The following is a 16,262-nucleotide window of genomic DNA, read 5'->3' as shown; positions in this document are numbered from 1 at the left end:
ACCCCTGCTACAGGTTTGCATTTTATCTTTTAAAACAATCCAGAGAAATGGTTTTACTCAGTTTGTTATCACCACCTTTTCCCACATAAGAGAGGAAATGCTGCCATTACACGCCGCTCTCCAGACTTCCATCAAAAACCATTTAGTCCACAAAATTGTTATGTGAGCTCTCCTCCTTGGAGCTCATTAAAAGGTAAATATTTGGACCACTCCAGCCCCTAATTATACCAACAAAAATCAACCAAGAAATATATATATAGCAACTAAGAAATTGCATATTGATGTAAAGACAAGCCTGATTTATGTCATCATGTAGTAGCTGAAAGACTGTGAATAAGACTGTGACAGCCTAAAGGACTGGCTCAGGTAGAACAAGCAGCAATAAGTGCAGCAGCTCAAATCCTGTCTTGTACTTATATTAAGCTGATGCTAGATTCACAAGAGCTGAAAGAAGTATATAATTTGATAGTTCTGAATACATCCATAAAATATGCTCCACAGCTCAAGTACAATAGCTTTGATCCAGCTCTGGGTCCGCTCGTGCAACAGAGTAGATCTGGTAAAAGGAATGAATTTGAAATCTTGCTGAAGACTACAGTACTTCATCGTGACTTGTAGCACTTGTATCAATATTGCCCCCCTAGCAGGGGAATTGGAACTAGATTATCTTAAAGTTCCGTTCCAACCCAAACGCTTCTATGATAAGACCTGAAAGCTCTGTTCTAACAGAGCCAAAAGATGCATCTGATTTGAAAGGCAGTCTTGTGAAACAACACAGGCAGATAATTGTGATGGTTTCCAGGTGGTGTAACCTCTGAAAGTTTCTTGCCTTATCTATCATCAGCTACCTCACATCAAAGCTTGCTCTTTACAATGTATATGTCGGTAAGAAGCCAAATCTGAGTGGGAACACTACATTGAGTCATACTTCAGAAATATTCACTGCCTTGAAATCAGCACTGAAAAAAATGAAAAAAACATATAAGAAAGTAATTGAGTTTGTATCAGTACGAAGAGAATGTACTGTTCTATCATATTCCAAAAACGTGAACTCACTTGCTATAACAATATTTTATAGTTTTCAGTAATGCTCTATGCTAAAACCACTGACTGCTTACACATTTGAGATAAACAACTATGTACCTGTTCTCTTAAACCTGGATTTAAGATGAAAATGAAAATATTTACAATACTATAATAAAAAGGTTAAAAAGATCATTCACATTTTTTGCATGGGTAAGAATTCAACTTCAGATAAAGCAATGAATTAGTTTTTTTGGAAGGTAAAGCACATGCACATTAAGAATCAAAATATATTAATTGTAATTGATGGGATGAAGACCAAAATTAACAGCCTGAAGCAAATTACTTTGCCACTACAGAACAGTCGCAGAAAGTCGACAGCACCTTCTCATTCTCCTTAATGCTACACCCTTTTCTGGCAGAGTGAAGTAGAACTGTAAACTCTTGGCAATGAGAGCACGTTTGATACTTCCATACAAGTTAATGTTCTAGCACAATACACCATGAGTGCTCAGAACAGTCCTATCTTTCCTCTGCGAGAATACACAAAATGGAAGGCATGCCTTTATATGACAAAATGTCCTTCTGTTCCTAGAAAAACATTTTGGTCCAATGTCATAGACTGATCTGCAGTGTTGGTCTCCAACATGATCTTAGTCACAGGGCAGAAACCTGGACTAGATGACCTGTCTTTCCGAACTGGATGATTCTCTGATATGGTTCACACTTCATATTCACAGAAACTTAAAAACCAACAACAACAAAAAACAAAAAAACCCTAAAATTAGAGTGTTTTACCCATGCTCTAGCATGTAGTTCTAATTCAACATATAATTGCACTTTGGAAATTTGAGCAATTTACAACAGTCACTAGAGTGTATATACAACAAAATATAACATACAAACCAGTACTCCTTTTTCTGCCTCTCCAGTGAATTACTTCAAAATATTTAGTGAATTCTCATTTTATTTGATTGCTTCCATTCTATACACTAGATTTCCAATTAACAATACTTCAAAATGAAACCAGTTCCCAACTTTACTGCACTTTCCACTTCAGCACTTATGTATTTAAAAGACATGAAAGTTCCTGTAACAATAATGCAGACTTGCAACTGATTTCAAGAGCTTACGAATAGCAACACTTCATTATTTAGCCATGACTATTTTCCATAACAATAAACACTATACAATGCTTAAAGATTAAGTGAACATCAATTTACAGCATTGAAAGACTTGCCACAAGAAAGTCTGAAGAAGGTTATTAACCTTTCACGTAATTTAGAAGTGACTCTCCACGTGCTTGCTGTATTTGCTAAAACCATCCCACCGTTACCCCGCCCTCCCCCAAAACTTCATCATATTTATTGATGAAACAAAGGAGTAATTTATTTTGGATGACAAAAACTAATTTCCAGACCAACAGCTTTGATTTAACGGGGGAAGAGGGGAAAAATGTTACATTTCAGTAGTTACTTGCACATGAACAGACTTTGTTCTGCTTCACAGAAATATCTAATCCAGCAGAGATCTTCAGCAAAGGACATCAGTGCTAAACTTTAAGTAGGCAATTTTGTATATACTCGTCCAATCTAACAAAAGGAACTCTAAAAACAGCCAGTTAATCTCTTATGCTTTCAGTGTATTTTGAACATTGACACTCAACACATTTGCAAGTATATTCTGTTAGATGAAGTAGCAGAATGAAACTTAACTGAAGTTACCAGCAGAAAGTTGATTAAGAATGGCTCTTACACATGCACACACTGGTTTCTAATTTGCTTTATTCACACGCTTTAGTACTGTAAGCTTTGTGAACAAACTATAAGACAGCTAGATATTACATTCTGTGAAATTTTATCCCCAAAGAAGTTTTTGTTATTTTTGTATGAAGCAAAAGATTCATCTTCTGCTACACTGCAGCAAAATGTCTACATACCTGTAATTTCAGTGATTTGTGTCTTTTTAAGTTACTTTTACAGTTCTATTTTATTCACAGGCCCACTAAAAGTGAAGATGAAAACACTTTAAAAAGACCAGTAAAGTCATCTCTCACTTCAAAGTTCTTACAACTTACGAAAAAAAAAAAATTCTTCAAACTGCCTAGCAGTCCAGATTATCAGGTGTGATGTTTCTATAGCAGAGGTTATAAACTCATACCCGTTCCTTAGTTCAGCTAACTGGTAAGTAAATCATTCCAGCCATATCTGAAATCTGATCCCCTTGTGCATGACTGCATATTATACTTAATTGGTTTCTCCTTTTCAATTTAAACTATACTTTCAAATTATACTTAGAAGCTTGCATTTTTAAAACAAGCTTTACTACGTAGGGAGAATCCACAGAGTAGATTCTTTCAACTTCATTTTTTACTTAATTTTTAACAATATGGTAGAACTGTATCATATCCACAATGCTAAATCCACACCTGAACAGATTAGGAAACATTTTGAAGCAGTGTTGAATAAATGATTTTGGTGAGCTGTAAAACAGCGACATGCAAGGTATACTGTACTACCACAGCTCCAAATCCCTTATAAAAACCTAGCATTCCTTCTTCACGTTTTATAGTATTAATGCAGTCTCTCACTCCCTCATACTGAGTATTGATCGGAAGCACTTCATAGCCAAGGTCTGTATTGTCAATTATCGTGCGCGTCCCTTGAATATGAAGGCGGTGTAAAACTGTTTCCAGTGGGTAAAGCATGACATCAGCACAAAGGCTAGCGGCAAAGCTAGCAATGAGTTCTGGAAAATACGCATCCAGCATGCTCTGCACAGAAGTGGAGCTCTCTGTTGGCAGGCTGTGGGAATTCTCTCTTTTCAGAAAAAGCAAAACAAGCTTCTGGACGACGGAACTGATGACGTAGTGAAGAACTCCATGTAGAGCGGTTGGAAAAATCAAGACCATTAGAGGAAGGAGGCGCTTGCTGTGGGGTACTCCCATGCCTACAACTCTGCCGATTCCTTCTTTAACACAGTCCAGAATGCCAGGATTGTCTCGAATGATTTCACTCTACAAGCACAATGGATTAGTTAAGACTTGTGCCATTTCAGTACCACACTGACACCTACCTCTGCTGAATTTTATCTTAAGATAAACACGTATTTACACGCCATTATATTTAAGCGGCTATACTGACATTTCATGTTCTTCGTTCATACTTAATAGATTCAAGTAAATTTGCTTTTTTTTTTTAAAAAAAAAAAAGTGATTTGATCTACATTACAGTTATGTGTATCACTAGCAAAGAAATACAACTATCAGCGCACCACAGGATCTGCCAAAAAGATAAACTAATTTGAATACTTCAAAATATTTTTTTGATCCAGTCTTTATAAATACATAACATGTTACGAACTCTGAAGATCTCCTTCATATTGCTATTATCACTTCAAACACGCCACCTACTGGCTTGAAATGCAAGAGACAAAAGCTCTAGCAACTACAGCCTAACTCTTAAAGCTATTTCAATGAAGCATTTCTAACTGTTAATGATATGGTTTATCAAAGTTAACATAAAACTTTTGGTAAAAGAAATCCAACAGTCTTTAATCTCTATATCTTGTAATTTGTACTTGTCCTCTTTCAGCACATGAATAACATAAAATAGTTACAAGCTGTCCACTGCAGATATGGATACTGCGTAAATAAGTGACAAATGCTAATACTGACTTTCGCATTTCTCGTTAGAAGGTCAATTATTATGTTTCCAAGAACTGGATAATACATTTAATACAACACAGATACATCTATTCAGGAAAATACTTAAATACAGTTGAACTGAGCCTAAAATTCTGTTAAGATCTCAGTAGGATTACTTTCACGTACAAAATTTTACATAGATGATCACTTGTTTACAAGGTTGTAGGAAATACTGTTTTGGCCTTTTGCTTGTTTCTGCCTGGTTAATAAGCATAGAATCATCACAGAACGGCTTGGTCTGGAAGGAACCTTACAGACCACTGAGTCCCAGCATCACGATCATAAGCAGGGCTGCCACCTGCTAGATCAGGCCACCAAGTGCTGCAACCAACCTGGCTTGGAACATCTCCAAGGACAGGGAATCCTCAGGTTCTCCAGGCAAGCTGTTTCAGAGCTTCCTCACTCCCCAAGTAAAGAAATCCTCTCTACCAAATAATCTAAACTTCCCTTTTCTGTTTAAAACCAATGTCCCTTTTCCAATTCCTGTCAGACCATACAGTTCTTCTATCCAGAGCCATGGTGGCTACCTCAGATCATCTCCTTGTCTCACATGTCTTAACACAGCTTCCAGGAGGAGCTGTTCTATGATCTTTCCGGCCACAGATATGAGGCTACTCATCCTAGAGTTTCCTGAGACTTCCTTTCCCCCTTTCAGTGACATGATTTAGCGGAGGGTTGTTAGAGTTAGGGTAGTATGTTAGGTTGTGGTTGGACTTGATGATCTTGAAGGTCTTTTCCAACCTGAGCAATTCTATGATTCTCTTAAAGTGAGAGGATTTTGCTCTCCCTGCCTACACATTCAAGGATGTGAGAGGCATGCAAAGCCTGTCTGTGGAGACTGATGCAAAGAATTGTGGAGTATCTCTGCCTTCTCCACGTCAGTTGTTCTAGTGCTCCTTTTCCATTTATCAGAGAAGGTACTATGTCTTCTATTTCTTCTGACCCATAGAACCCCCTTCTTGTTTTTCACATCCACTGCCAAACTCAGTTCTGTCTGTGCCCTGGCTTTTTTTATCCCATCTCCACAAGTTCAGAGCAATGCTTCCTAGTAACAAAATCTCTGTATCTATCAAGTGCCTGGATAACACTATTACTCACATTTTGTCTACCAAGATCTTGTTCCTGGTTCACAACAATCCTCACTGAAAGGAGTGAGCACAGTCCTGCCAAAAAAGACTTTGGGGGACCTCTTTGTGACAAGCTGAACACGAGCTAGTGAAGTGCCCTAGCAACCCAGAAAGCCAATTGTATCTTGGGCTGCAAGGAAAGAAAGTGTGGCCAGGAGGACAAGGGATACGGATCTTTCCACTTTAGTTTGCACTGGTGAGACCTCACCTGGAGTACCGCACCCAAATGTGCAGCCCTCAGTACAGGAAAGATGTGGACGAATTAAAGTGCGTCCAGAGAATGGCCAAAAAAAACGATCTAAGGGATGGAACACCTCACTACAAGGACAAGCTGAGAGAGCTGGAGCTGTTCAGCTTGGACAAGGCTCCAGGGAAACCCAAGAGTGGCCTTTCAGTATGTAAACACATTTTCAAAGAATGATAAGAAGATAGAAAAAAAATCAACCTTTTTTTGCCTCTTCTCCACAGAAAACATCTTACTGACACCCAGCAACAGCTGAACTATAGGTTTAAAAAGTTGGATCTATTATCTATCTTAGTAGTATTTACGAACTTGCCTGAATGAAAGTGATTAGTTTGATGACTGAATGACATGAATGACTAACCTGCATCACCTTCACAAGAGCTCACTTTACTGGTAAGAGTGCCATCAGCAGCAAAAAGATACTTTCATGGTAAAAGCAACTAATTACATGGAAATATCCAGAAGAATTATCCTGTACTGTTGTTAAGCTTCGACACTTTGTGAAGAAAGGAATGCAACAACTCACTGAAATATAAGTATTATGGTTTACTCTGTACTCTTACAGACAAGTATCCTAAGCAACATGTTCAGACTATCCTGAAATTTGTTATGATGACTAAAGAAGAACTAGACAAAAATTTTAAAGGAAAAGCACTCCTTGGTATTTTGACCAAACAAAGTCGAACTACTAGAGAAGCTCTGAAATCACTATAGTGAAAGGGTCAGAGGTCATACCAGTAACCTGCCTAGCAGACCTTTCAAAAACCTTTATACAGAAAAGACTTGTTTACAATATATCTTCTAGATTGCATAAATGTAATCTGCTCTTCCATAATACAGACTGTTGGAACACTGCGTCTAAGTATGCTTTATCATACTAGATTTCCACTTAAGACAGCACAACCAAAATAACTATCATAATAAATACTTCCTACCTGATATAATAAATATACCATCTGATATAATAAAACATACAGCCTCAAGCAAAAACAATACAACTACTGCAACAAATCTGAATGCAAATCCAAAGATTCACTTCTCTAAGTAATCTAATTTATAAACAAAATAATTGTACCTTCCAAATGATATATGTAAATTACCTGTACAGTTTCAATCAGGCTTGCAGAATAGAAAGGCATTGCTATCACATGTGTTAACCTGTAGAAATCAACCAAATGACAATTATAGTCATGATAACATTACCATTTTAGTCACATATGCGCATGAAAGCAATGCAGTTATCTACCAAACCATGCATAAGGCAAAACAGCAACTCAAATATCAAAACACACATTAACAAGTCAAGATGTTCAGAACTTCTCTCAAATTCTACTCTCCCATGATAGATCAATTCACGTCTCAGATATTAAAATCTAGTGAAAGAAGAAACCATTATTTTAAATTATTCTGTCTCCATAAAGACAGAGGGATCCAGAAAGAGAAAATTTCTGAAACTGACAAACACAACCAACATTTTTAAAAAAATAAATCAGAATTTGAGAATCACCATAAGCATCCTATCAAGAAAGAACACTTGCAGATTATACTGCTATACATTTACTAGCTTTATTATTGATGCCTAAATAATAATAATAAATGCCATATTTACCCTTTGAGTAGAAGGTGTCCACCTATCTGTTTGAGGTTCCATTTATGTGAAAGCTCTCTAAAAAGTAAAGCAGGATTTACTGTACTATGCATAAGAACAGTTACTCTCAAGCATTTATTTCATGGGTATCAACTTCCTTTTATCACACTGGCATTCTACTGTTAGTCTAGAGATGTATCTCTCCTCTATAGGAAATCCCTCTGTCATATGTGCAGTTAATACATTGTAGTTAACCTTTAAAAAGTTATTCAGCCTAGTAGGTAGCTCAGAAAAACTTTTAATTATTAGTAAGTCTCTGAAAGTCACTTTCAGAAAGTAGTGGAAATTTCAGCATGTCAGCCTTTCTTTACCAAAATACATTCTTCATTGTATTTTGAATTAGTTACATTCTTTCCATTTCTTGAAGTTATTTTTGTCCATCTGTTTCTTTCCTAAAAAACTGACAAGATATTCTGACAGTCAGAGAAGACTGGTCTAACATAGCTCATTAAAATAATTTTAATTTTATTAAAATAAAACTCGTGCGCTGTATATTAAGGGATTTTTTTTTTTAAGTCACCCTTAAGTTAGAATTTTCTAGTTACACATTTCAAGATATGAATACTAAGTTAACTACAGCCCGCTTGATTCTCACACCAGCTCAATATGACATTCAACAGCCATAATTTGGTAAATACCTACAATGTAATGAAATTTCTACCTCAAATGTCAGAAATAGACGAATTTTAAAAACTAAGTTGTAATGTTCAGCTTCAGTTCTCATTCAGTTGGACCTGATGACCTCAGAGGTCTTTTCCAACTTCAATGATTTGGTGAAATACAGAATGAGTTTGTCTAGTACAGAACAACATTCAACTTGCCATGTTAACATGCATTAAATGTTAACTGCATTTCCAAGCCCCTTTCCTATAATGGGGGAAAGCTGCAATACAGAACTGAAGACGTTTCACTGCATCCTTTGTTCTTTATAAAATTATTCAACTCCACTTATGGGTGGCACTGTTGCCAAAAGCAGTAACCTCCATGTGCATGCAATGGCTCAGATGCACACTACTACTGAAGTGTCCAGTAAAAAACTGCATGGGGTAATACACACAGGCGACATTCATTCTTGCCAAATCTCTTCTCCAATTTAAAACCATGTCCTTTAAGTACTAGGTTTCCGTGTGTACGTTAAAAATGGGAACACTGAGCTCCCTCAATGCAATGACAATTCTTAAGCCCTTTGGTCAATTCAGACTTAAACAGTATTAAGCTCAAAACATATTTCCACTTTCTTAACATATTATCCAAGAAACGTCTTTATCACTTCACCAGCATTAGTGTGTGCCCTGTGACTATTAAGTATCTTTTACTAACTTTTGATTATAGAACCTTAGAATCGTCAAGGTTGGAAAAGATCATCCAGTCCAACTGTCTGCCTACCACCAACAGTTCTCACTAAACAACACCCCCCAACACAACATCCAAGTATTTCTTGAATACCTCCAGGGTTGGTGACTCCAAACCAATTTGCCGTGTTATTTATATAGTTGACCAATAGGCAAACATACATACATGGCTTCCAGAAAGTCTCTTACTGTTTAATTACGCTGTGATCTTTGCCAAGATAACCTCACTGTGCTGAAGTCATCTACTCAATGTCTGACTGAACTCAAATTTCTCAAAAAAATTTGAATTTCTAACACTTAAAAGACAACATTTTGTTAGAAGAAATAAAAATCCACACAATACCTTGGTAAGGGTGTGAATTCACTGACGATGCCTTCTGTTCCCAGGGTTATGCCCTGAACAATGAAAGTGCTGCCCATTCCTTTCCAAAGAGCTCTTGGACCCTGCGTTTTGAAATATGCAGTTACATTGAAGCAACATGAAATATTTTCACTATTTCACTCATTTGCACAAAATCTAAGCAAACCCAAGATGCGTAGGGTCACAATTCTATCATTAAACTTCAAGATCATCAAACCAGATGATTTCTCAACTCAAAAGAACTTTGCATCACACAACCTTAGAGGTCTCTGTGTCATAAATGCTATGCCATTTTCACTGGACAAAATATGCTCAGCATGTTAAGATATGCCGATTTTTACTGCTCTCTGACTTAAGTATGAGGTTTTCCATTCTCCTCCTTCTCCTCCCACAAGACTATGCAGAATTGGAAGTTCATACTTCAGATGTAGCCACTTAACAGTCACTCTCATTATCCACATAAAGCATCTTTTTTTTTTTTTTTTAACTATCCTAATTGAAAAAAAAAAAATAGTTTTGAGGGCCTCTTACTTTCTAAAACACACAAGCCTTCCCCACTAAATAATACACTTCATCAGAAAAATTAATCATTACTTTTTGAAGAATTTCTGTGACCATAAACACCCCCTAACAATGACCATATGTTTTACCACCAGTTGCATAAAGAAATTAAGATGACAGTATACAAATGTACCATAGTAACATCCATTGCTCTGATGCAACCTGACCCCAAATACTGACCTGTGTCTTATTGATGCTGTACATAATATTGACAATAGTAAATGGAGTGAGATGATAATTCCGAGCATGGTAATTAACCTGTTAAAAATATAAATGACTGCAGTTTTATAAACATATAGAAGTTACAACTCTGAAGTAAAAAGCACTTCCAAAACAGGCATCATCTCCGTAAAGGTCACCTAAAGTGACCAATATATGAATACAGTCTCAGTGAAATTCAGAGAAACAAGCAAAACTTTTAAGTGTGTATGGTGCAAATGTAAACAACAAAGAAGCACAGAAAAAAAAAATACTTGAAACAAAACATCTTGTTAGTAACCTGGGTTTGAGAGTTTCAGAGATGTTGAGGAACTCAATTGCTGTAACTTATTTTCCATTATCCAAACAAAAAAGAATGCTCAGGTTAAATTTTAGAACAGAAAAAAATGCACACTACAAATAGAAATATAACAATGCATACTACTTAAGAATTGTGACGTTTCCTTATACGCTACAGAACACGACAAAAACAATATCACAGCATAGAAAAGATCTGACTGAAAAGATAACAGAAAAGATATACCTGACACTGACGACGCAGAACAATGCAAGGATGGGCCAACACATTTTCTGTAAATAGGCTTTAAAAAAAGAGAAACGTATTTAAAGCACTGGAAACAGCTGTAAATTTATGAGAAAAGGCTTGTTAACAGCATTGGATCAGTATTTGAAAAAAATACGCGTTACCTTGCAAATGAATAAGGCATTCTGAAGGGCTACCTTCTAGCATGCTGCTACTACAAACTAACAAGTATAAAGTCACCCAATGCATACAATCATAATGAAAATTATGTACACAGGTTATATGTACATAAGTTGCTCCAAAAGTAACCTATTTATTTCCATGGAAACTACAGATGCATAAAGCCCAGTAACATTATTTGACATAGCAAATACCCAGCTACAACATGCTATTTTCCAGTATAGTCACCATCATTAGCAGATGAGCTAATCGATATGCTCTTCATTTCATGGTGTGACAGCTGTGTATGGTAGTCCAGAACATGCCTCGTCTTTCACACTGTTGTTACCACTGCTGAAATATACCACTCAATGAACTATATCTATAGTCTGGCCTAAACATTCAGCAAGTGTCCATGAATGTCATGAGTGCATTTTTTTTTCCACATGGTGGAATTCAATAGTATGAACGAAGTAAAGGTGCATTACTATGGCAGTTACCATTGTCTCAAATCTCTGCTGCAATCTGTCACACAGGAACAAAACATAATGGAATACTGGTAGGAAGGTTCACCTTTCACTGCCATACCACCAACATATGACTCTGGTGTTCCAGGCCACGATAATAAAATAGGAGGCATTACTTTTAGAGCAGCCCTTGTATATACATATGGCAAAGCAATGCACCAAAATTCTTAGACCCCTCCCTTTCCATAAGATGAGGAAACAAGTCAGAAGGTAGGATACTGGAGGGGTTACTTTCCAATTTTATATTCATTCTGCTTATCACAGGATTAATCATGACCTTATTTAGAAAGGTACAGGACTGTTGTCAACAGCTACTTTTGAATTTCAGTCACACATTTTTTCAACAGGAAAGCATACTCCCCCAGAACAGCGCTCCCCTTCCTCACCTGAGAAACCACTGAAATCAAACCATGATAGGAAAAATCTCTCAATATTAACATAAAATTTCTGGCCACAGTCAGAGAGAAAACTTGAAAACTTGTTATCTGAAAGAATCCAAGTGGTAAAAACACTTGTCTGTGTGCAGTTCAAATCCGATATAAGGATAAGAAAATCAAGGCCTCCAGACTCTGCCTAAGCATTTTAGGTAACATCACTGGTACCTTTAGGATATATTTAGGTAAGTTAGTGAACACCAACTTACTTGACCATTTGGAACTGATTTTTAACAGGACGGATATTACTCTGGATAAGCAAGTATTAATTGGAAAAAAAAAAAACAAAACAAAAACAAAAAACCCACCAAATAAACAAACAAACAAACAAAAAAAAACAAAAAAGCCAAAAAACTAAGCCTGAAGTTTCATAAGCTGTTGAGCTAGTTCATATTTTGCTTCTACCAGTAAGGCAAAGCTTTCTTCACACTCCAGATGCTACCTATTCAGCCTTTTTCATAGCCAACTGAGTTGTAGAAAGTAAAAAAGAATCTTTTTATTGTGGCTGTTTTTTTACAGGATTCCTGATATGAATCACATCACAGGGTGTCTGACAAGCACCCGATGTAATGCAAATGCAGAAGCTGGAAGAACTGGTCTCAGCAGTAGTACAACATTCATCAGCTCTTCCTCAAAACCACAAGCCCACCTTAAGGTCCTAGAAGCCCTAGTACTCAAGATGTAAAAAACTTCATCATGCTTGATTAACTGGAAATACATAGTTCCAATGGACTACTGAGACATGCTAACACCTCTACGCTGCTGAAGAAAATGAATACCATCCTGCCGTATGGCCCCACACTTTGCTGTTCTCACCTGAGTTCATTAGCTTCATCAGGTTGAAAAGAAATTAAACAACTCTTAACATGTTTGGCAGTTTCCACCCACTTCAACATTAATAACAAAGCTGAGCAATGAGCAGGCTGAATCATTGCAAGAGAAGCAGTGGAAGGAGGGAGACAGGTAATATTTCATGAGGTGAGATGACCTAATTTAAGCAACTCATTACTTGCCAGAAATGGTCACTCCTATTTTCTCTTCTTTATCCCTCCCCTCTCCGGTCCACTGCTGGCACTACTTCTAGGTGACTAACTGGCTCCTGCAGAGTCAGCTCCAAGGCAAATCAACCTGCCTCACCAAAACAGCAAAAGTCATCCAGCTCCTTCCCTGATTTGTTTTCACTTTAACTGCCTCAAATCAGTTAAAAGTTCTGATAGGCATCAAGGGTGACAATAGTAGGGGAAGAAACAGACCAAGTTGGAAGTCTTTGTTTCACTTTTAGCAGAAGCCAAAAGAACCTCAGCTGCCCAAGAAACTTAAGATGCAATTTCCTATGCTGAGCTAACTGGGCAAATAACATATGTACTCCAATTTTCTGAAGAGAGAAGCACTTTTAGAAGTTTCACATGCAGGTAAAGCAAATCTCACATTCCATAAGGAATAAGTCTTTTTTTTATTCATTACTTTTTTTGAGACAAGAAAGCCACCTTCCACCCTTTCACAAGACCCATCAGTACAGTGACCAAGAAAAACCTCATCAGCTGAGTGTGACTGAGCAGAAATACTAAAAAAAAAATCCAGTTCATCACAATACCTAGACCAGACAATTTTGGGTTCTGAAAACAGTATTAAATATTTTAAATCCACTACTTCCACAAATATTATCAGTAGTTAGTATTATCAAAATCATGAAAACTGACCAACTAGTCAGGTTAACATTACTGATTCAAATACACTGATATTGAATATTTGCATATTCGTAAGAAACATTCACATTCACATTACTTAAATACGTTAATAGAAGGAAGAAAATAAACTTCTGTGCTATTCTCAGATTGCTATGAAGAAGTTTCAAATTCACTGTTCCTGGAGTCATTCTGAGAAAAACTAAGTAACAGAAACCTAAATGGATTTTAAATTGGTTTAACAAGCACTTCAACTGTCTAAGTCTATAGGCATAAAAATAACACAGGTGATGTACACGAGAATCATAAAACAAATATAGCTTTACTATATCACAACTGCTTGAAAGCAATACAGAATTCTTACCTTGCAAGGCCAATACCAAAGCCTGCAAACCTGTTCAACTGCTCTGAAAGAAATAAAAATAGATTATATAGCACAGAGGGGAGAAATGCCAAGCAGATCATTTGAAAACAACAACAACAAAACCAACACAACCAAAAAGCAACAAGCAGTTCCAAATTATCTTATGCTGTACTTGATGAAAAAAGATACAGCTCCTAAACTACAATGTTTTTAGCAATTCAGTAAGGGAAGATATAAAAAAATGATTCACCCAAGAATATATGTACTTTGGATTCATTTGAGTTTGTGCACACTTTCAGAAACAAGATTTAAAACAACTACGGGGAAAAAAAAGGAGATAAAATGAACAAGAAGTTCATAAAATTGAACCTTTTAATAGATAAAGAGGCTAACTTCATTCATGATTCATTCATGATAAGCATACAATTCTGAAGTATAAAATTAGCTATTTATGGCAGAATTCACTTGAAAACCAAAAACAGTAAAAAGAGAAACTTTGGAAAAGATAATAAAACAACATCAAGGGTTTTCAAATCAGTTTTCTAACTCCACTCCTTTGCTAAAAAAAGAGTAGTAACTAAAAAAAAAGCACTAAAGCTGCAAATAGAACAGTGGGTTCAATTACCTGTTGTTTGTTACCACATATTTACACTTTGGAACTACTAGTTTTAAGAAAAGCTTTAAGAAGAACCACAAACACAACTGAAAATTAATGTTCAAACTACAGGTGAATGCAGATTGCAACCACAGATAGTCCCAGTGGAGCTTCACAGAGACACAGCAGCTCTCCTACGAGGAATAAGCCACTCTTCACTTGCAGAGGTTGGACTCAATGATACCGCATCTCCTTATCTTAAAGTTCTTTAACATGTAGAATCACCGTAATGACCAGGAGTACAAAAGACAGGAAAAGGTACATTCAGAATATCTAAGAAGCAGTGTGGTTCACCGCACTTTCATCAGTGGGGTTGTACACAGACAACCCTAAAAATCCAGAGAACTGCAGGTTGAAAAAAAGATTTACCCATTAACAAACTAAGCTTTAACCAAACCAGCTGTTCACAGAACTTTGATGCCTACATACATATAAACCGCTACAGATCATCTTTTAATTAAAGCAGCCTATGCTCAGTAGCCTAGATTTAGAAAGTTTCTCTCAATTCACCTCAACCCGGCATGAAACGATACTGTGCTTATAAAAGTCTCCACTCTCGCATACCGGTACTCTACTTTTGCATACCAGTAAACGGAAAAGGCTCGAACCAGCCGCCAATTCTCCCGCTCCTTCACCGCCATGCATGACAGCCGTTATCCCTCCCACAGCTAGTGCAACCACCCTCGTGTGTTTCAGCAAAACAATTAAGGCGACCGGAAGACAGTCCGCAACGCTGACACTAAGCAACAAAACACTCCATCCGACCCGCGGCCACCTCCTACCCTCACAGGAGGCGGAGCACGTCTGCAAGGTATCATTTACACGGGCACAGGGAGTCCTGACACGCGCCGCTTAGCCAGGACTCGCAGGCAGCGCGCGGGCGCTCTCGGTCCTACACGCGCGGAGCCGCGCCCGTGAGCTCGGCAGCCCCGGGCCTGTGGCGGGAAGCCGGAGGACAGCGCAGCGCACCCGCGCGGCGAGCGCCCGAGCCCAGGCCGCCGCCTGCCCGCCCTCGCCCGTCAACGAGCGGCGGCCAGAGAAGCGGGCCGCGCTGCTGAGCCGGGCCCTTCCTTACCGGCGCCGGGCCCGCCCGCCCCGAGGCCAGGCTCCTCGTTGAGACCGGCAGCCCCGAGCGGCGTCCCGGCCCCGTACGGCGGAGTCTTCTCCCCCCAGTGCAGGTTGCGGCTGCCGGGGATGTCGGGCGGGGTGGTCACCCAGTGACCCATCTCCGCGGCTCCGCCGAGAGGCCTGACGGCCGGGCCCGGCTCCTCCCGGCCGCCCCCGCGGTAGCCCAGGCCGTCGAAGCCCTCAGGGCGCCGCGGGTGCATGGCGGGCCGTCACGGGCAGCGGCTCGACCCGCTGCCAGCCGCCACTTCCGACAGCTACAGGCCAGCCCCACCCCACCGAAGCCCAGCGAGGGCCGTGCGATCAGGGAAGAGGCGGGGCCGGCAGCAGGCTGCCCCAATGGCACCCTTCTTCCTGCGGGGCCGGGCTTTCCTCGGAGAGCAGAGCAGCGCTGGCGCCCCCTGTCTCACCGGAGGAGCAATGTTGAGGACGGGGAGGTCGCGGGGCGGCGTGAAGGCGGCGCGGGTGTGGGCGTAGGGGCTCGTCCGGTGCTGTGCGATCCGCGTGTTACGGATTCTGCCTGAGAGCCTTTCTGCCGTCCTTTCTGCC

At 38.9% G+C, this 16,262-nt stretch overlaps 1 protein-coding gene across 1 annotated transcript; it reads right to left on the bottom strand.

The window, feature by feature from the left end:
* Positions 1-956: 956 nt before the first annotated feature.
* Positions 957-16,034, bottom strand: SLC25A46 (solute carrier family 25 member 46). The gene is made up of 8 exons (XM_048931390.1): positions 15,664-16,034; positions 13,934-13,976; positions 10,765-10,822; positions 10,203-10,280; positions 9,444-9,544; positions 7,710-7,766; positions 7,201-7,258; positions 957-4,039 (listed from the first exon to the last, which is right to left on the bottom strand). Exons 1-8 carry the CDS (start codon positions 15,914-15,916, stop codon positions 3,461-3,463), a joined length of 1,227 nt encoding a protein of 408 aa, XP_048787347.1. The 5' UTR covers positions 15,917-16,034; the 3' UTR covers positions 957-3,460.
* Between the last annotated feature and the right edge of the window lie 228 nt (positions 16,035-16,262).

The sequence above is a fragment of the Lagopus muta genome, chromosome Z, assembly GCF_023343835.1.
Source record: "Lagopus muta isolate bLagMut1 chromosome Z, bLagMut1 primary, whole genome shotgun sequence".
Taxonomy (NCBI): Eukaryota; Metazoa; Chordata; class Aves; order Galliformes; family Phasianidae; genus Lagopus; species Lagopus muta.
The sequence above is the reverse complement of the archived record's forward strand: the minus strand, read 5'-3'. Positions and strand labels throughout refer to the sequence as shown.

What these genes read in the sequence shown, in the direction of transcription:
- SLC25A46 (XM_048931390.1), bottom strand. Translation starts at nt 15,916, where the DNA reads ATGCACCCGCGGCGCCCTGAGGGCTTCGACGGCCTGGGCTACCGCGGG. An exon ending in GGCGGGCGGGCCCGGCGCCG is followed by an intron (nt 13,977 to 15,663) that starts GTAAGGAAGGGC and finishes TATTTCTTTCAG; the next exon opens with AGCAGTTGAACAGGTTTGCA. An exon ending in TTTGGTATTGGCCTTGCAAG is followed by an intron (nt 10,823 to 13,933) that starts GTAAGAATTCTG and finishes CTTTTTTTAAAG; the next exon opens with CCTATTTACAGAAAATGTGT.